The sequence below is a fragment of the Sminthopsis crassicaudata genome, chromosome 3 (assembly GCF_048593235.1).
Source record: "Sminthopsis crassicaudata isolate SCR6 chromosome 3, ASM4859323v1, whole genome shotgun sequence".
NCBI lineage: Eukaryota > Metazoa > Chordata > Mammalia > Dasyuromorphia > Dasyuridae > Sminthopsis > Sminthopsis crassicaudata.
In genome coordinates, this window is record NC_133619.1 from 547156175 (window position 1) to 547177936 (window position 21762).

Sequence of the window (21762 nt, forward strand, 5' to 3'; positions counted from 1 at the left end):
CCTGCCATCAGGGGGAGGGAGTGGAGGGAGGGAGGGGATAATTTGGAAAAATGAAAAAAAAAAAAAAAAAAAAAAAAGATACTATACCACTTGGTGCATATATGTTTAGTATTGATATGGTTTCATTGTCTATGCTACCCTTTAGCAGGATATAATTTCCTTCCTTATCTCTTTTAATTAGATCAATTTCTGCTTTTGCTTGATCTGAGATAAGGATGGCCACCCCTCCTTTTTGACTTCACTTGAAGCATAATAGATTCTGTGCCAGCCTTTTATCTTTACTCTGTAAGCATCTCCCTGCTTTAAATGTGTTTCCTATAAGCAACATATTGTAGGGTTCTGAATTTTGATCCAGTCTGCTAACCGCCTTTGCTTAATGGGAGAGTTCATCTCATTCCCATTTACAGTTAAAATTACTAATTCTGTATTTCCTGCCATCATATTATCCCCAGATTATGCTTTTTTTTTTCCTTGCCCTGCCTGAACCCCTTTCCCAGTATTAAACTTATGGGCCCCATTTGCATCACGCAGCCCTCCCTTTTTAATATCCCTCCCCCCTCCTTTTAAATCCTTTCCCCTTTCTTGTACCCTTCCCTTATTACTCTTTTCCTTTTCCCTTTTCTTCTCCCTCTTTTTAATGAGGTGAGAGTACAATTCACACAATGTTCTTCCCCCTCTCAATATTCCCTCAGATATAATAAAGTTTTCTTTGCTTCTTCCTGGGATGTAGTTTCCCTCTTTTTATCTCCCCTTTTCCCTTTTTCTGACACTATCCCCTTTCCAGTTTTACTTCCCTTTTTTTATGTTATATCAGTAAAATCGAATTATACATGTGGACTTTCTGTATATCCACAACAGAAATACAGTTCTCAAGAGTTCCTTTTACCTTTTTCTGCTTCTCTTGAGTCCTGTAGTTGGAGATTTTTTGTTAAGATATGGTTTTTTTCCTTAGAAACAAATGAAATTCATCTGTTTCATTAAATGTCCATCTTCTTCCATGGAAGAAAATGCTCAACTTAGCTGGGTAAATTACAGTGCACAGACTGGAAGTGTCTCTGCACTGGGAAGCACAGTAGTTGCTGTGGAAGTTCAACTACCTCAGGCTGAGCCCCCTAATGTGCAGATTAGAGGCTGCCCTGGCAGCCTGCCGTGCAGGTTTTTAACTGCCCCAAGGAAAATCCCCATTACAGCAGAATGGGGCTGCATAGCCAAGCCGTGATTGGTGCTGAATCACTTCTGGTTTTGGATAGCTATAGGCAGAATATAGTTTCTGAAGTTTTAAAAAGTAGCTTTGATTTCTCTGATGATCTGCTGTTTTGCAAGCAGAGTAGAGCAATCAGCCTATGTCAGAGTTGTCTTTCTCTGCAGCTTTTCTAATCCCAGAAGCCTCCCCAACCCGATCTGCCCAATATGCTAGCCTAGTTCTATCACTGTCCACATAGGTCTTTTCCTGCCCCTCAGGAGAGACCTTTTCTGCTGAAATTCCAGATTATCTTCGGCTGGTAAGTTGTTGTACTTCTAATCTTCGTGGGTTTTAACAGTCAAGTACTATTTTTGAGGCTGAATTAAATAGCTGGTAGTGAGGGTAAGAGAGCTTAGAAAGTCGAGTGTGGCCTCTCCACTATCTTGGCTCCGCCCCCCCCAATATTTAAAAAAAAAAAAAAAAAAAAATCTATTTCCAGAGAAAAATACCTAAAACACTTAAGCAGAGTATAAAAATTTTTAATCCATAAAAGTACCAAGAATATGTATTATTTCTAAGCCTGTAATCTCAACAATTAGCAATCACATAGTACTATATTAGCAAGGAAAAATTTCTAAATCCTCTAAATTCCTAAAACCACTTTTCACACTTCTAATATTACTTACAAAATATTTTTGGATATTGTCAGATAATTAAGAGAAGAATGTAAATGTAATATAAAGGATTCTTTCTTTGATTTTAAATCCCAAGAATAGGGAAAAAAACAAAAGATACTAATTTTAAAAAAGTTTTAAATTTACTTTTCTTATAACATGACATTTTTCTGATCTATATGTTGAAATTTAATTATAGTTACTATTAGTAAATATGTATGGAATGCCAGAGGCAAACAAAAATGTGCTATTTAATTTGTAATCAAAAGAGGTAAGAATAGAAACGACATCACTGTAACATCCTCTGTACTCCCTTAACTTCAACCCATTTATTATTCATTTTGCTATGCTAAATATTTCTATTACTGGTCTTCAAATTTATCACTAAGAAAACAGTTGCATTTTGCTTACTTTAGCCAAATGAACCTTTCTCATGGCATGAATTCCTCGTATGTGAGCCTTTTCAAGCTGTTCTCTCTTTTCTTGGATTGCTTCTTTCTGTAGTTCCTCCAACCTCTTTGTTTCTTCTTCAGCAGCCAAATAAGGATCTGGCTAGCAGTCAATCAACAATATTTTATACAAAACACACATATGCAAGATTAATCTTTCTTTTAGTTACTATGAAATTAGGATAAAAATGATCAGATATGTGGATTAATAGCACACAATTTTAAAAAGTGATTAACAGAAATTTTTTTCTTCAATATTTTTTGTATCAATATCAAAATCATCATAACAGCATACTTAATTATGCAATCAAGTTCTAATGTTTGTGATAATATTTTCCAGTCTTGTATAACACTCTCCCTTACTGTACTCTGCAATCCAAAATGGCCTTTACTATTCTTATGGCAAACTCCAGTTCCCATCTTTATGCATTTGAATGATTCTCTCTCACATGTCTCAACTTGTTTCCATTCCTGGGTTTTGAATTCCTAGTTACCTTGAAGACTGGGGTCAATGGTACATTCTGGATGAGACTTTTCCTAATCCTACCAATGGTACTTTCAAAATATTTACTATTTAACTACTTTTTATTTCATCTTATATTTATTCTGCAGACAATCAATCAAGATAGAAAATACATACTGCAAAGATGCAATTAAGTTTTATTAATATTTATATAGTACTTTTAAGTGTGGCAAAAATATTTCACTTCTTTTTAAATGACATAAATTATATTTTAGTAGAAAAGTTCTTTTGATAAAACATAAATGTACAATAGCTCACCTGGATACCTTAAAAATCTCAAATAAAAAGTAAACAGAAAGTTTTTTGTCATATTAATATAATACACATGATAATAATATATTAACATAACATTATATGTAGTATTAATATACTATATATTATTAGTACAGTAAGAGCACTGATCTCTATAAATAAGAGTCTTTTGAAAAGTTTAAATTTGGATAATTCTATGACATGATTTTGATGACTATGCAATGTCAGAAAACATTTAATTTTAAAAATGGAATTAACCTCAGCTATTTGAATTATTCAAGCTCTGTAAAATCAATCAGTATACTACATTTTGAACTAAAAGAAAAAGTAGTCCTCCATCAATCTATAGACATTATATTTAACACCAAGATAAAATAAATAATTCTAGGGTATTATAAACAAATAAAAAATATATCACCTGCTGTATTTCCATCTCTCTCTCCACAGTTGGTTCAAAATTGTAAGTGGAACAAGTAGTAATAGTACTAGTACAAGTAGTAGTACTAGTAATCTTAGAAATTTGCTTCAATTGAAGGTTCTAAAAAATTGAACATAAAAAAATTTTTGCAAAGAAAAGGCATTACTTTCTATTTAAAACAAATGGTATAGACAAAAAGTTTTGTACTTTAGTAAGTTACAATGTAGCCCCAAAGAACAAAAACTGGTTTGTATATCTGAAATTATTTTGTTCCACCAAAAAGAAGAAACTTAAAGGTTAGAAAAGTTTTTTTTTTTAATTTTCTAGTATCTACAGTATTTTACAGGAGATCTAAATGAAAAAGTGCCTCCCCATTTTATTCCCATTCACTTTTAAGCTTCAAAACAGTCCAGCATAGTAGAAAGAACATTGAATTTGGAATTGGATGACTAAGATCTGCTACTTATTTAAATGTATGACAAGTAAATTCTCTCTTTAGGTATCAGTTTTCTTTCTCCTTTGTAAAACTGGTCTAGACGACTTCTAATACCTAATATCCCTTTTACCTTTTAATCTATATCCCCCTAAGACATATCATTCAATAAAAAAGGATATTCATTATTTAATTCATAAGAAAAATAGTAAACATACTATTTTGTATTATTACTTAAATGAGAAGAGAAAGCTGAAGAATAAATGTATTGCATTGCCAAATATGAAGGGGTCAAAGTAATTTATCATAGTTTTAAGAACTAAGTTGAATTCTGGGATAGTGGCAAGTAGCTATGTTGTTCTAATTTCAAAATGTTACCCTAAAATAGGATAGAAAAATTTATGATATGCCTTCTTTTATATTGCCATATTTTGTTTGATAGAATGATTAGAACCATTATGTGCCTTCTATACAATTATAAAGCATATTTTAAAATATTTTTTCAATGACTACAACCCATGCTTGCTAGGTTATTTACATTTTACAATCTCATAATATTAGAAGCCAAAGAAATCATTTATTGGAGCCTACAAATAAGCATTCAGTTATTCACCTGCTCTACATCCTTCTCCTCGTTTATGACACTTGGGCCAAGATGATGGTAAGTTGGAGGGTTACTAGAAGTGTTGCTCTTTAATGTAGAAATTCCCTTTACTTGAATATTCTGAAACAATAAACAAAAACAATTTGCTGAGACAAAAGTATTATTAAAAAGTGGAGAAAAAAAATTCTGCATTTTAGCAAGTTACCACATGTGTGGTTCAAGGAAACCAATTATTTGGTTATCTGTAATATTCTTATCTAACGTGTAATGTTCTCTGGGACCAGGTTTCTTGGGGGCATTCTGGGAGCAGCCTTTGTTTCAGTTCAATGTAACAATTACCCCAAATGCAGCCAGGAGTTAAAAGTTCAGATTCTTTATTGTCTCTTCAAAATAGCTTGGTTAGCTTTCTTAGAGGCCTAGCTTTCTCCTTGGTTCCAAGAAGCTCTTGCTGCTAGTCCTTTGTCTGTTCCAGCTTCAGCCTCTGGTGCTCCCAATGTCTCCATCCAGCACAAAGGTGGAAGTTGGAATGAATCAGACTCCATCTCTAAGAGAATGGGCTTGTGGGAACTCCTCCTTATATATGCTCTCTTAAAGGTGTGAACTCTAATAAGTACTAAATACATAATCATTGTCTCTATCAATTCCACAGACTTAGCACCTTATAAGAATTCTAACAGTTATCCATTTAAAAATTTGTTCCAAAGGAAAATTTGATCTCTGTAAATTACAATACCACTTTTATTTTTAAAAATTCTCTATGCAATACATTTTCTAGGTGGTTTCAAAGAAGACAATAGTATCATATGGAACACTGAGAAGAGCATGGATCTGATGTTAGGGACCCTTGATTCAAATCTTACCTTTACCACTAACTCCTGAACAAATCCCTTAATATTTTATTTACCATCTCTGGGCTTTATTTTCTTTATTTATAAAATGACACTCTAAAAGCTACATACACATAATAAATTTACTTTCATTCATCTAAGTTTCTCTTACAGGACAGCTTAGAATAGCAGAAAGAGTAAAGCTTGGTATAGGCAGACTAAAGAAGCTAAAATCTGGTTCTGTTATTTAAAACTTTGTTTACCATAATCAAATCACTTCCCCTCTCTACAGAACCAGAAAATGAAGGAGTTAGATGAGATGATCTTTAAATTTCCTTCTACTCAAACATAATAACCATTTAATTCTATTATACATTAAAGTGTGCAGATTACCTGTCATCCAGACTAAAATTACGAAAAGCATCTCTTATGCCTTCCCTATTCTTTTAGAAATGAAAAGTAATATAGCATAATGAATAGAGCAGGCCCTGTAGTCAGACACACCTGGGTTCAACTACTACCTCTGACACAAATTGATTATACAGTCTTTGGAAACTCAATCTCTCAATGTTCAAAAACTCATTAATTGAATGCTGAAGAGCAACTGTCCCTAAAGTGGCAAAAGGAATTTCTTTAGACTTTCCCCATGGCAATAAAATAACACAAGTCAGATCCCATAACTAAAAAAATCCAAAGGATCAAAAAAAAAAAAAAAAAAAAAAAACATGCATTGCTGCATGTATGAGAAAAGAAATGAGAACAAAAAATCTACAATAAGAAAAGAAGAACTGCATTACAAAATACTGAAACTGCCAGCTTAATTCATTTAAAACATTTAAGGATCTGTGCTGAGTCCCACTACAATGTCCTAGTTTTACAAAGTAACAGCTCCCAAACCAAGACAGAGAAAATTATGGTTTATGCCTCCATCTAAACTTCTATATTTTGTCCTAAAGGAAGAAAAGTATTGTTGTGCAATTCTAAAGCATTTTCCCCCCCAAGATTTTTCTAATGGTTATAACTTTCCAGTGCCTCCTATGGTTATTTAAGATTTGAAATCTAAAAATATTATATATCCTTTTCTTTACTCACTCAAAATGATGAAAAGTAGAAAAGCTGTGTCTTTACTATAGAAATTCTTATTTGAAGATTGTGAAAAATGAAACATAAGCTAGACTAAAGACATGGTTTTCTATCAAAGCTAAATGAAATGGAGAAATAAATAATTCTGTACTCTAATTATATAGTTCAAGAAGATTGAAATTCTTGTTTCAGAAATATTTTAAAGCTTCATGAATTACCACAAAGCAATTAATTAGTACTTCATACAGATATATATTAATACCTGTTTAGTGTCCTCTGAAATCCATTAGTTATTATCTAACAATGATAATGGCTCCCAATCATATGTTTATTCCTATGTTCTACTTGTTATTGTTTAATAAGAGCCTCCATATATCAAACTCTATTGCATATAAAAGTTCACCCATTACTAGTCAATCAGATTCAGATTTAAAAGCCTCACTACCATCAAAGAATGTGCAGACATACTCTATCCTCATGTTGTAGTGAAAAAAAACAAAGATTAAAGGTTGATTCTTGTCACTATCACCTATATGACCTTGAAAAAGTCACCTGATCTCTGAACTCTCAGCTGTCCATCTGTAAGATGGAGTTAATCTAGCTTACCTCATCATTATTGTAAGGCTCAAACAAGATAACATGCTTATCACCTCCAAAATGGAGTTCATCATCTTTCCCTTTATTTCTGCCCTTTCCCCCAATTTCTCTATTTGCACAAAGACCACCAATCTCCCAAGTATCAAGTTCAAAGCTTATCTTTGACTGGTCCTTTCTTATCTAATTATTAACCATAGGAAGGGTGTATAGAATATGAGAAAGAACAAAGATTTGAGCAGAAAAAGAAAGGTACCTTACGAGTCAGAAAGGAATCTATACCTTTTTCTAAACCTGTTTCAGGAGGTTGAAGTTAGACAACTTAACCAGAGGAAAATGGGAAGAAGCACAGTGAACAACCAAAGCCAAGTAACTAATTTCCTCCAAAAGGATCAAACTGGACTGTCTAAAAGAGAAGAAGCTGATTGTGCTTCAAGAAATAAAGATGATATATTCTTGGATCACAAATGTAGAGCCAAAAAAATCCTTAGGGGTATCCTAGTCCAAACAACCTGCTTTTATAACACAGGAGTTAAGGCCAACAAAATTTAAGTGATTTGCCTAAGACCATATACACAAGTAAGGGATAACTAACATAGAATGTATATTCAGGTCCTTTATCTCCAAAGCTTCCAAGTCACTGTCACAGTCTGACTTTTCTGTTATTATATTAACTAGTAATTTCCTCTATTCATCAGCAATCCAAGATGCTCTTATTATGGGATATCTCACCTGGCATTCCTTTTCTGGGGGTGGGAAAGGAGGAAGGGAGAAGAGGTGTTATCTCCATCTATAGATGAGGAAACTGAGGCAAATAAGTGATTTGTCCAGGGTCTTAGAGCCTCTAATTGTCTTAAGAACAAACAAATTTAGCTTTTCCTTATTTATGGCCTAATACTATCCAGCATGTATTAAAAGCAAGAAATAAGAAAAGACCTAAAGTAAAGATGAGCAATTGTTCTACTAAAGTCCTAGAGAACTGCTGAGGACACTAAGAAATTAAATGATTTGTAAATTTTCTCTGGCAGATTTATGGAAGGGAACAAATAAGAATCAAAGATTGAAAAGGCAAGGATGAATTGTCATCTACTGGGAGAGAATCATAGACTAATGAGATCATTAACAAATAACAGATAGTAATATTAGCATAATTATTTTGCAAAGTGAATGTTAAAAATAAGGGGCTATATGTGTGTTTATGTATATCTAAACTATCTACAACTTTAAAATATTAAAAACAACAAACATGCTGCCTTGAATCTGAAAAGGTAGTTAAATAAAAATTGGAGATTAATATTTACAGAAGGCCATTTTGTATAAAATTCCTCCTGGCTTCCAGTCAATTTGGCTTTAGAGGCTATCTCCCTCGTATCAACCAAAGGCTGGTCGGCACCAAGGATATATCAACAAAAACAGCAGAAAAGAGGAAAGAAAGAACAAATTAAACCCCCCAAAAAGAAAGAAGGCAGAAAGAAGAAAAGATCTCACAGCAAAAGAATACTTTTATTGAGTGTCTGGCAAAGTATCTCTAAAGAAAATCTGAAAAAGAAATTCCAAAAAACAATTTAAACGCTGATAGTATCACAAATAAAAAGTTTTAGCTTTCCAATGAGATCACTGGAAGAAAATTATTTGCATATACAAATTTTGTTTTTTTTTAAACAAACCAAAATATGTATTATTTACTAAAAAGTACATCTGTATATTTTTGTTATACACAATTTTAATGCTTAAAAACAGGTAATAAAGGAAAGTCTGTTATGGGCCAGAACTGTGAACTTGAAACAAGGTGCTAATTCAGTGGAATTGATGAGACAATGGTTATCTAATTTAACATGATTCAGTATGGTTGATTTAATCTTACAATAATAGTTTCTTAGTGATATAATAATTGATTTATACTCATTGTGGAGCATATAAGCAAGGACTGAGAACCACAGAGGAGAAGCTTTCAGAGGGCAGAGAACACAGATGGGAGCTCAAACTCTGGGAACCAAGGACAGACATTCATTCGAACTTTAGTCAGGCCACTGGTGGCAGGCTCTCCTCCTGAGTTTCTCCACTGAGACCAAGACCAGACTGAAAGGCTCTCCAGAAAGCTGTCCAGCCCCAGGAAGGAGATAACAAAGAATCTGGACTATAAGAAAGCTAATCGGGCCCTAGGAAAGGAGACAGACTTTTAAAGAGATAATAAAAGATTTGGACTTTAACCCCTGGCTACTCTTGTTATGATTACTGAGCTGAAAAGAAGGCTGCTCCCAGAGACCCCAAGAAAACTGAACCAAAGAGAACATTACAAAAGTCCACTGCTTTATAAACTTTTAACTGATATAATAAGGGCAAAGAATAGGCCTGTAGTAAAAATGGAGACTTGTAAACTGAGGAAAATTCTGTACTGATCACTACCATTCAAACCAATGCCTTGAGATTTGGGGATATTGGAATACTAACATTATAAAGAATCCAAAAACAAAAACACATAGATGTCATATGAAGATTTGTTCACATATTTTGAAGGCAGCTATGTCTGATAGAACAATAAATTGCAAATGAAGCAATTAAAACTAAAAAGCAATTTAAAAAAATGTTTTTAATTAAGCAAAAAAAAATACCATCTCAGAAAATTCTAGGAAATGGGTGAGAATGAGCAAGAAACAGTAAACAGTCATCTTTATTATACTTTTTCAAAAACATGGTATCCTAAGTCTCCTAAAAAAATCTTCTTAAAAACTTCCCCCCAAAATTCTTCTGAAGTTTAAAAAGCTGAAAAAAAAGGGTGTTACATTATCTTCTAATTTGTTAGAATAAAAATAAGTAGTAATTACCATACTGCTACATATAGTATCAAATTAAATATAACTATGTGAGTAGTTACTATATTTCCTCATTTTAACTAATGTACATACATTTTAAAAAGCTACATACTATATGTTTTTTTAATTATTAAATCTAATGTTTGTTATTTCTAAAAACTCCTAGACATCTTCAGTCAGAACTATCACCTTCCCACATTACCACTGTAGAAAAAATCAAGTAGTTCAATAATTTTGACTTACCGTGCCTTTTCCAGGAAGGGAGTATGTCTTAAGTGTGAGGACAGCCTACAGATAGAAAAATCCAGCAATAAATCTTTATTACATGATCACAAAAATAAAATATTTTAAATGTGAAATCTGACCATTTCATTTCCTTTTCCACTACATAGAAATATCTTAAGGCTACCTCCTAAGTTATCATATGGTGAGCCCTTAAAAACCTTCAGCAAACTTGCCCATGCACATTACATACAGAACATAAATTCTGCATTATCCAGCATGGTTTGGGAGTATGATTCCTTTAATACATTAACAATGCTATAAACTACATGAGATAACATATGCAAAAGAGTGAACAATATAATATAAATATAAAAAATAATCTTTATAGATATATAAGGAAAGAGATTTTTCTTATTTGATTTAGCAGTCTACTTGAGAACTAGCAGCACCTCCAAATCATTACTATGAACAATAACCAATGTATGGTGCTGTAAACAAAAGTCCTGCAACTATCAACTTAAGAAAGCTGTTTGGGACATTGATACTTGTCAGGGGGAGAAGATAATCCAAATCTTCTAACTCCAAGGCCAGATCTCTACCAAGTACATTACCCTGCCTAATTTTAGTTTATAAAAATATTACAATCTTATGTCCAAATAATTCATTTTTATATGCATATTAAGAGAGAGACTTTCACTGTTTCAAGGAAGACAGGAAAATATATGGCACATTTAAGAATTGACCTTCTTAAGTGAAATTTTGAGACAGCAATTTTTATTAATTATCAGATACATATAATTCCCCAGTTTTAACAATAGCCAAACAATCCACCACCTAGTCATACATTTATAAATAGGTATATATATATACATGCCTAACTTGTCTCTGTAATACTGAAAGAGCTAAAAGAAAGAATATAGAAGTTGCACAAAAGGGTGAGTCAGACGAGAGAACCAGATGTCCCACAGACCTGACACAATACAAGATCAACAAGGCATAGTATTTGCACCTTGTTGTTGTTGTTTTTTGTTTGGTTGGTTTTTTCCCCGTTTCTCATGGTCCTGCTTGATCAGAACCATCTCCCTCATTCTCCACTAATCCGAGTACAAATTGTCCTTCACTTGGATCAGATACACTTCTATTCACATTACAACATAAAAGGCACAGAGGGTCCAAGTTTATATCCTGCCTTCCACACTAGCCTTCCTGGGCCTGTTTACTAAATGCAAAATGAAGGGGTTATACTAAATGGCCTCCAAGGCCTTATCCAGTTTAAGACTTGTGATCCTATGACAGTTTGTGCATATACACACATACATAAACACTTTTAGCTTATGAAATTGCACAACTCACCTCAAAAGGATCTGGAGAAGGGGGTGGAAGACTTGCAATTTTTGCAGCTCTTTCTTTTTCCTCTCGTAGTACTTTCTTACGAGTTTCTACATACCTTGAGTGAAATAACAGATCATAAATGAATGTTCAAATCATTTCCCACCTGTACTTTCATTTACTAACCCCTTCGAATCTTGGACCTGGAATTTCATTAGTGTAAGAAACTTCCAATGGGTAAATTCCCTTTTCTGATACAAAGCTTCAACTTCTTTGTAACTTAAAAGTTAACTGCTTGGGACAGATGAGAGATTAAGTGACTTGCCCAAGTTCATACAGTCTATGTTATATCAGAGAAAGGACTGACCTACATGACTCAAACCTCCCTTCTATGCATAATACCATTTTGAGTATTAATTCAAGTAATGCAATGTCTTCATCTTTTATATCAAATCAGATGTTTAATAGAAACGGGCTTTCCAAAGGTCTGAATCTAATTTATGTCACAGTGCCAGAAAACAGTAATATACACACAGGATATCTTTAACCTCTTCCATAAAAAATTTTAATCCCTGATGTCATATCATTTCACATCTAGATTGCACTTTACAACTAATTTTACAATTTAAGTATTCACATATGTTATACAATTTAATCTTTATAACAACTTTATGAAATAGTCAAGCTAGGGAACTTAGTTGAAGAAGTCAAAACAAAGTGATAGCAGTAGAAGGACTAGAAAAAATTAAAGTTTTTCAGAAATCAAACTAAAAAGAACAAAGGCTGTCAACCATCCTTTCCAAAAATAGTACATTCAATTAGGTTCAAAATATCAAATATTAGAATACTAAGTGAGAGGAAAACAAAATTACAATCAGCAAACATGGAAAAAAAGAACTAAAATTATTTATATACACATATAATATATGTGTTAAACTATTAGTTGTAACAGAACGTAATTTGATTAGTTCACAGTGTAATATACTTACCAAAAAACTTGTGATCTTAGGGTAAGTATACTATTCAAATTTAGAGAAGGTAACAGAAGTTCTCTTACATATTTAATATTAGACACACCTGAAACATTATGCAGTTTTAGGCAACTCTAAGAGACATTCACAAATTAGGTTTTGTCTAGAGGTATATGGCTAGATAATATAAGAATCCAAAACCATGTTAGAGAGTTCAAATCTGGTCTCAGACACTTAACACTTCCTAGCTGTGTGACCCTGGGCAAGTCACTTAACCCCAGCCTCAGGGGGAAAAAAAAAAAAGTACTTAATAAATGTTTGAATGAGAAACTAGGAAAATTTAGCCTCAAAAAAGAAAAAAACTGGGAAATACACAATAGCTTCCTGCTATTATTTGAAAGGTATATAGAAATGAGATTATACTTAGTTCCTTATGATTCAAAAGGATGAATAAGAAGCCACAGAGAGATATAAACAAACATAATTCTTAGCTCAATATTAGAAATGTTTTCCTAAATTTCATAATTTTTATTTTTATTTATTTAAATATACATTTCAATATGAAAACAATTTTTAAAAAAAATTTCAGTAGATCTGTGATCTCATCCATGCAAGTTTCTGCCAAAGGCAGAGACCACAACATATTTAGATCTCACATATTAAGAAGCTGATCTTTGTGCAATAACAAATTCTTAATGCTCAAGCTAAAAGCCATCTCTAGGTATTTTAATTTTACAGAGATGCTAGTGAGCACTCAAGCTATTCATTCCTCACTATAATTAATTATAAGACCAGTCCAGTTCCTTTTCCAGTCATAAAGCTCCCAAATGACTATAATTTTACTACTACTTATGTTCAGATCATTGCTGCTAGAGTATTAAAAGCCTATTCACATCCTCCATCTTCCCATTTCCTTTTGTGTCACTTGCACTTCTGATTCTTTGAAAACTGTGGTAAATTTATTATTCCCAGTCAAATAATTTCCACTATAAGATTATAGCTAAAAAAGAAAAGAAAAAGGAACCTGCTCTTTCTCTTTCCTACTCAACTACAAACTCATCACCATTGATCCTATGGATGAAGACCAGTCACTAGGCTCTCTACCTAGCTATATATTATAATTTGGACAATCGGCAGTATTCATTTGTTCCTTCCTATTGTATAAGATTATTTTTGAATGATTTTAGATCTCATATAGGAGACTTAACATTCTATGCATTAGTACAATCAGCACAAAGTTATCGTCACCCAAAGGGAAATCTTCTTCCATTTAAATGCTACCCTGGAAGTCCTCTCTGACTATAGCAAGCATCTGAGCTAGTTCATATAGTCCCTGCTTTTAATCTCATTCAGGATTAATGACCAGACCCAAGTTATCCCTTTGTTAATTTAAAATGAAAGTATCTTACATGGTTCTGACATGTACATGAGTGATACTTTGGGGAACTTTTAAGATTGTATTTTACCCTACCAAATTAGATAGTATGGTTTTATGTATGTTTAAACAAAAAACAACAACAACAAAAAAAAAAAACAAACAAGCCCAACAGTATCCTGTATTCTTTATTCCTTTTTAGGCAATTGTGTAATTTAAAAAAAATGTTTATTTATAGAGAATAATTTTTTAAAATTTCACTACTGAGGGACAGCTAGGTGATACAGTGGGTAGAACACCAGCCTTAAAGTCAAGAGAACCTGAGTTCAAATTTGACCTCAGATACTTAATAGTTCCTAGCTGTGTGGCCCTGGGCAAGTCACTTAATCTCGATTGCCTGGGGGTTGGGGGGGGGAGAAGAGAAATAAATAACCCTTCACTATTGATTTCTCTTATTTTCAACAAGTATTCTTAACATGATTATAGATTTTTTTTCAAGAACAAATGACTGCCACTCATCACTCACTGTATGTGTTAAAATAGTCTAGATGGTAGCTTAACTCATTGGGGATGTTCTATAAGGGATTCATAGAACATATGACCTTTTAAAAAGTCTTTCCTAATTCTGGTATTTTAGGAATAAAAACACTAAGATATAATTAAACAAGTTGAACCTCCGTTATGAAGGTATAAAGACAAACCACTTTGGAAGTATGTTTCATAAGTCATAAACTGTTCATAAACATCTACCTCAAAGAGATCAAAAAAAGGGAGAAAGGATCCATATATGCACACACAGGCAACTTTTGTAGTGGCTAAGGAGATATCCTACAACTAGGGATTAAAAAAATAAACCAATATGCAGATATTATAGAATACAGCTATACTTTAAGAAATGATGGGAAAAAAACAAACAGTGAAACCTAAGAAAACAAACTGATACAGAATGAAGTGAACATAACGAGGGAAAAATTTTGCAATTAACACCACCATAAAAATAAACAATTCAAACACTTAAGAATTTGATTAATGTAGTGATCAACCACAACTTCAAGGGACTGAATATGAAGCATGCTACACCATCTTTAATAGAGAGATAATAAATTCTACAGAATGCAGAATAAGGGACACATTTTTGGATATGGCTAATGTAGGAATTTGTCTTGCTTGACTGCTTATTTGTCACAAGAATTTCTCTTTCTTTTTTCATTGGACAGGAGGGAAAAAGAGGACAGAAGATAAATATTTGTTAACTTTAAAAAGTTTAAAAGAATAATAGATATTTAGTGGTCTTACCATTTATTTTACATATAAAATATTGTGTTAATGAGTCACAATTAAAAGCACTGTCATTTTTCTCTTCTACAGAAAATACAAGATGTTAAAAATGCTACTTTACCATGATTTTTTTTTCAATAGCTTTTCCTTTTCATTTTTCATTTTTTTCAATGCTTCCTGGCCTCTTTCCTCCGCTCTTTGTTGCCTTTCCTCTCTTTGCTTTATTATTTCATGTATACGAGGATCCTAAAATTAATTTAAATAATTAAAAAATATTATACAGAAGTATACATTAAAACATGACCAATGGAAACATCTTGTTTGAAACTAAATTTTCTTAAAAATTTCTTTTTTTTTTTGAAACATTAAAAAGTGAAGTTAATGGAAATGATATGCAGAGTAACTACTATACTCAGCTTTTAAATATTACTTATTTAATATATTCTTTTAAAAATTTTCTTCCTATCTATGATAATTAACAGACAACTATTTCCTTAATAATCAATATATTTGTTCTTTATGAGTTTTTAGGCCCCCAAAATTATTTCCTTATTATAATTCACAAACAATGAGTTCTGATTTGAGGTCAAAGGAAGATTCAAATAAATCAGTCATACAAATCTGTACATTCTTGAAGCCAACATATTAAATGAGTTAAAGTACATCTTCTCACGTTTTCAATACTGAGTTAAATTCAAGCATATGACTGCTATCATATTTACTGAAAGAATAAATTTTTACTGTTACAATCCTACAAAGAGTAAGATTGTGAATCACTGTAGCTATGTAGGTTGCCAGCAAGAGATTTTTTTAAAAAGCTGTTAGATCAACAACCTTTATGTCTGATAAGTCAAAACAACTAATTACTAATAGCTAACTACCTACTACCCAAAAAACTGTAATAAGAAAAATAGAGAAGTGCCCATTTAATGAATAAGTGACATTCTAAGCAATAGTATAGTTTAAAAAAAACCCAAAACTCAATTAAGTCAGCTTCAATTTCCTTAACCATCTGCATTGAATAACACTCTGATTTCACATTATTTAAAGCCCTTCGAGCCCTTAATAAGGGCCTACTATGGAGACATTGTCCTGGGTACTGGAGATTCCAACAAAAATGAAACAGGGAAGACAGGTACATCAAGATATTAAAAGCAAAAACAAGATAATCTGTACTTGAACTGAGTATTAAAGGAAAAAAAGGGATTCTAGGAGGTAAAGGTAAAAAGAGAATATCTTTCAAGTATGGGAGATAGCCTGTGCAAAGGAAGAGATGGGAAATGAAATGCTATGTATGACACACAGCAAAGACAGTTTGGCTAGATTACAAAATATGGGACAGAGAGTAACTTATAAATGAAAGGCTTAAAAAAAAAAAAAAAAAAATTTAACTTAATTTATATTTAATCCTAGAGGCAATAGGGATACATTGAAGTGCACTGAGTTGAAAAATGATACAGTCTCATACTTTAAGAAAATAACTTTAGTGGAGTGGAGATGGAGAAGAGAATATGTGATATGAATACACCTTAGGAGGCAGCTCAGATGAGAACTGATAAAGGCCTGAATTATGGTGTTGACAGCATAAAAAGAAAAAAGGAGATTTTAGAAACAAGAAGATTTGGCAGCTGAGTAGCTAAGCATTGCAAAACTGGGTGACTGGAAGGATGGTGGTACCTTCAACAGCAAGAAGAAAATTCAGGGCAACAAATAATTTTGTTTCAAATGCAAGTGTTTTGAGATGCCAACAGGACAAAGTTTGAAATATCAAACAGGTGGATGGAGATATAAAAATGGATCTCAGGAGAGAGAAGATCTATAGCTATACAGTTTGGATGTCACATATAGAGGTTAGAAATAAAGTTATAGATAAAGCAGAAAAAGAGTAAGTGAGAGAGTACAGAGAAAATAGTGTCTAAAAAACAGCCTTGAGGCACCCATAAATGAGCTAAGGTACAATGAACCAGAAAAGGAGACAGAGAAACTGTCAGGAAAATATAAACAGATAGAAAGAATAGTATCAAGAAAACTCAGAAAGATGATAGAGTGATGAGGTTAGATTTGGGGTACCCAAATGAAATTAGGGTTTTTGATGGTCAGGGAGTTAAATAAGGTCTAGTGGCAGCACAAGGGTAAGGAGTGCCGAGGACTTCCTTCTAGCTGTGCAAGCAGTTCTCTGTAAAGGAATTTATAGACCCGAAAACCTAGATTGATAAAAGAGGTTTATATTGGAAATAAGGTTAAAATCTAGTTAAGGAAATAGGTGAAGGTAGAGAAAAGAGGGCACTGGAAACAGTATTCCAGTGGGCAGAGAATTCTTGGGACACCAAGTATCTGGTATGGCATGTTTGGAACCTCTGCAAAGAGAGGGTTTTAGTTTGGCTCTTTTATAATAGGGGGTTTTGGTTACAAGCTGAAGGGGGATCGTGGGTGGAGTCCCAGATTGGCTCCTCACTGGGTTTCAGCTAGGGCTAGAATTTGAACTGAATTCAATGGGTTTCAGGACTGAATCGACCCCACCCAGATAACAAAGATGAAACTCTTTGTGCTTCGGGTGGAGTCCCCTCACTGAGGCAGAGTTGAAGGTTTTTTCTTTTAAGGATTTTCAATTTTGGGGTTCCCTCTTCAAGAGGAGAGAATGAATGATCATGTCATATATATAGTAGAGAGCTTGTGAAGGTTAAGAATTGATATTAGGTCATCAGACTTGGTAATTAAGACACTGGTCATTCTGGAGAGAAGAATTTTGGTTATAAGTCAGACAGAAAGCCAGATATCAGAGAGTTAAGATGCAAATAAGGACAGAAAATAGTCTTTTTCTAGGAGCACTGTTATAGCCAGAACTCTATACTTGAAATAAGGATTCTTACAAGGTACTAACTCAGTGGAATTGATAAGACAATGATTAGTTTAGCAGGGTGATTAATAGTTCTCTAGTTCAGTATGATTGTTTTAACCTTATCACAAATAATGGTTCCCTAGCAATATAATGATTGGCTTATACTCAGTATACTACTGTAAATCACTGGTCCTCAAACTTTTAAAATAGGGAGCCAGTTCACTGTCCCTCAGACTGTTGGAGGACTGCACTATAGTAAAAACAAAAACTCACACTCTGTCTCCGCCCCTCAGCCCAGCTGCATAAACGTCCTCAGCAGGCCACATCTGGCCCATGGCTGCCCATAGTTTGAGAACCCCTGCTGTAAATGATCTAATTATAATATAGCATATAAACTGGGACAAACTCAGCCAGAGTCAGACTTGGAGAAGACTGAGGACTGGAGGTAGGAGCTCAAGCTCTCAAAGCCAAGAAGAGAGATTCACTCCATCTCACACCACCATGGTGGCTAGCCTGTCCTGCATTTCTTCCACTGAGATCAAGCTAGCCTGGGCCCCAGGCAAGGAGACAATAAAGAATTTGGACTTTAACACCTGGCTATTCTTGTGGTGATTTCTCTGACTGAAACAAAGGCTGGTCCAGAGACCTCCAGAAAACCAATCAGAACACTACAGAGCACTGGACAACAGCTTGAAGTAATGACAGGATGTAATGAGGATTTTCTAATAAGGAAGACTTGGGGAGTGTTTATAGGCAGCAGGGAAGGAACCAGTTAGAGAGGCTGATAATTTGAAAGAGGATGACAGAAGGGGCATTTTGCTGGAGAAGAGAGAAGGGGAGAGGCTCAAGGGGATACATAAACATGTAGTGATGTTCATTTTGGGGAGAACAGTCACCAATACATGCACAGTTCCTGGAAGACAGTTGGTATACTATTTCAATAAATATTTCTGCCACACACTTTTTTATACTTTATAAGAGAATTATAACTTGTCATATTGAATGTGTCCAAGATATGATTACTGAAAGCAAATAATTATTCAGTCTACTCAACTGAAAATTAAAATCACCATACCATATTTTTAGAATATAATTGAAGCATTAAAAAGCTCAAGCACTCAAGTTTGTCTTTCATGAATATCTGGGTGGTAAAAATTTCTACTCACATTTTCCTTGGCACTACGATGTCCCTCTCCCACACAACATAAGCTTGCAATATACTGTTTTTCCAGTTCTTTGATTTTCTGTTTTTGTGTTTTTTCCCATTCTACCCTCAACTCTTCTGCCAAATGATGGAGGTATTGATCTCTCCTTTGTTTAACTTCTTGTCTTAACTGAGAAGCAATGCATCTTTCCTGTTCTCTAACCTAAAGAAAGAATTAGCATTAATTAGGTTGGGTAAAAAACAATAGAACATTTTGATCCCAATCATCAGAAATGAATTCTCTTTAAGAAATGTATTATCCTGGTTATCTAAAACACAATACAGTACCCAAGCATCTAAAGAAAATTCACAGTAATGGAAAAAAAAAATTCAAAATAAGAAAAATTTAAGTTAAGGAAAGATGTGGGAATTAAGACCAGAAAACTGCCAACATCATTCTGATGATTCCTGATAGGAAAAGTTTGGCAAGCATAGTCAAACAAACCTGAGGAAACATAAAAGTTCTAAAGAAAAGTGGATAATCCATTAACTGGGAAATGACTAAACAAATTGTGATATGTAAATGGATAGAATGTTGTTATTCTATAATGATGAATATGATAAATAGAGAGGAACTTGGAAAGATGAACTTAATTATAAAGCTAAACTTGATGTAAGGTAGTAAGAGCCAAGAATACAACACAAACTATAACAATAACTGGAAAGAACTATCAAAATAAGGATGGATGTTGCAAAATTACAAATAATAAGCATGTCTCCAAAGAAAAGATAAGACAATTCCAGCTCTCTTTCTGCAGAGGCGCAAGGTCAATGGTACATTGTACATATTTTCAGACATTTCAATGTACTAATAAATTAATTAAGCTGATTTTTTTTCTTCTTATTTTTTGTCTTCAAAAAATAACATTTGTTATTTGTGATAGCTCTCTGGGAAGGGAAAGGGAAGAGATATTGGGGGAAATTATGATAATGTAAAAAAAAAAATACCAATTAAAAAAATTCTTAAAAAAAAAAGGAAAAAATGTTCCAAATGATTAATGGAGAAATGAATATTACAGCAAATCTGAGTCTTCACCTTACAATATCAAAAGGGCAGATCACTTTTGTTGGAAGGGCTAAGAGAAAATAAATTACAGCACTGTTGATGGAACTATGAACTAATGCAGGGCATAGTTCAAATAGCTATATTACTATTACTGTGTTTTGTTGGGAGTAGGGTGAGGGGTTGAAACTGGGTCTCTTTACCTCATCCAGTTGGGAAGAAAAAAGAATATTCACAAGCATGGATCTCATAACTGATCAGTAGGAGTTTAATTCACTCCTTCTTACTCTACCATCAAGCACTGGGGTTAGAATCAGGAAGATCTGAATTCAAATCCAGCCCGAGGGTGTCCCTGAGCAAGTCACTTAAATTGTTTGCCTCAGTTTCCTTAACTATCAGTGTTCGATAATAGTGTCTACCCTAATTCTACCTCTTTTGCAATGAATATTAAAAGAAAATATTTATAGTTAGCTCACAATTATACATAAAAAATTCGTGATTGCTTTCTTGCTCTGGCAGATGAAGAACTCTTCCCTTTCTCCTTCCCTTTCAGACTCAATGAGGATACCATAATAAATTACCCCAAAGCAGCTCAGAACTCTAGAACGAAAGATATCCAATATCATCAGCCTCCCCAGCAGCAAGAGTTACAGGTATGTGTTATCACCATATTCAGATTTTATGGTTATCTTTATATAAATATGTATGTTACATTGATTTTATGTTTAAGATTCATTTGAATTTTTAAAATGTATAACACTCATACCTGCAGTAATCTTTGTTTTCGTCTTCTTTCACATTCTTCCTTCAAAAGCAAGGCTTCCTCATTGGGACTAAATCTAAAGTTTCCAACTTTTGTTACTTTTCTTTTCATTTTCTTATATTTTGAATAAACAGAACCTGTATCGAAAAAGAACAAAAATCAACCTTCTATTAAGAGAAACAAATGTACAAAGAGGCTTCATATAGTTTTTAACCAGAGATCTTAAAACAGCTATGGAACATTTTAAATTAAAAGAACAGCACATGAAAATATTTCACTACTTTTATACTAAAAACCTCTTGCCGATTAAAGAAAATAAGTCGACATTTGAAATAAAATCAGGTATCCTAACATTCCATGTGGCAAACATAATTAAAATGATGAAATTCTGTTTTGGTGGCTATAGGAAAAGGCAGTTTATTGCATTGTAGGTGGATATTTTAATTGATACTACTATCTCTTTGTTGAGCCATATACAATGAGAATTTTAAAACTTATTATACGATTTTCTCAGTGATTATATCAGCAGTTATTTAATTAGTGTTTAAAAAGTGTTTCCCTCAAAACAACCTGTTACTGAGGTAATGCAAGCATTATTAACCCCATTTCACTCATGAGGAAATGAAGAGGCAAAGAGGTTAAATAGCTGTATAAGAAGTGGGATGGGAACTTGAAGTCTTTCCATCCACTGCTTTTTCCACTACTACTGAGGCTATGTCTTGAGGATATTTCTGTTAGTTGGGCAAAGGTGAAAGAGAATGATGTGTAGAAGAAATTCATAAATGCCATTATTTGCAACTGTGAAGAATTGGAAGACTCCATTGGCAGATCCTGAGTTAACACAGAATTTATTTTCATGTTCAAAGGCCTCAAATTGCTTGTGTCTGAAACAAAAACATCTATGACAAACTTTTTGCAGCAG

The 21762-nt window shown here is 33.3% G+C and overlaps 1 protein-coding gene across 11 annotated transcripts in view; it reads right to left on the reverse strand.

The window, feature by feature from the left end:
• Positions 1-21762, reverse strand: part of CEP295 (centrosomal protein 295) — a 100782-nt gene that overhangs the window by 77393 nt on the left and 1627 nt on the right. For 9 of the 11 annotated variants that reach the window (XR_012488420.1, XM_074304529.1, XM_074304524.1 and 6 more), the window contains exons 2-9: positions 20844-20977; positions 19037-19237; positions 15153-15277; positions 11432-11525; positions 10097-10141; positions 4546-4656; positions 3500-3619; positions 2269-2409 (exon numbers count right to left, since the gene is read on the reverse strand). Coding sequence is in view for 9 of the 11 variants with exons in the window: in XM_074304529.1 (XP_074160630.1) it covers positions 2269-2409; positions 3500-3619; positions 4546-4656; positions 10097-10141; positions 11432-11525; positions 15153-15277; positions 19037-19237; positions 20844-20951 (945 nt within the window). In the remaining 2 variants the exon portion in view is untranslated. Of the gene's footprint in view, positions 1-2268; positions 3073-3499; positions 3620-4545; positions 4657-10096; positions 10142-11431; positions 11526-15152; positions 15278-19036; positions 19238-20843; positions 20978-21762 lie in introns of those variants that run through there. The other 2 variants (XM_074304531.1, XM_074304532.1) reach the window with 2 other exon arrangements.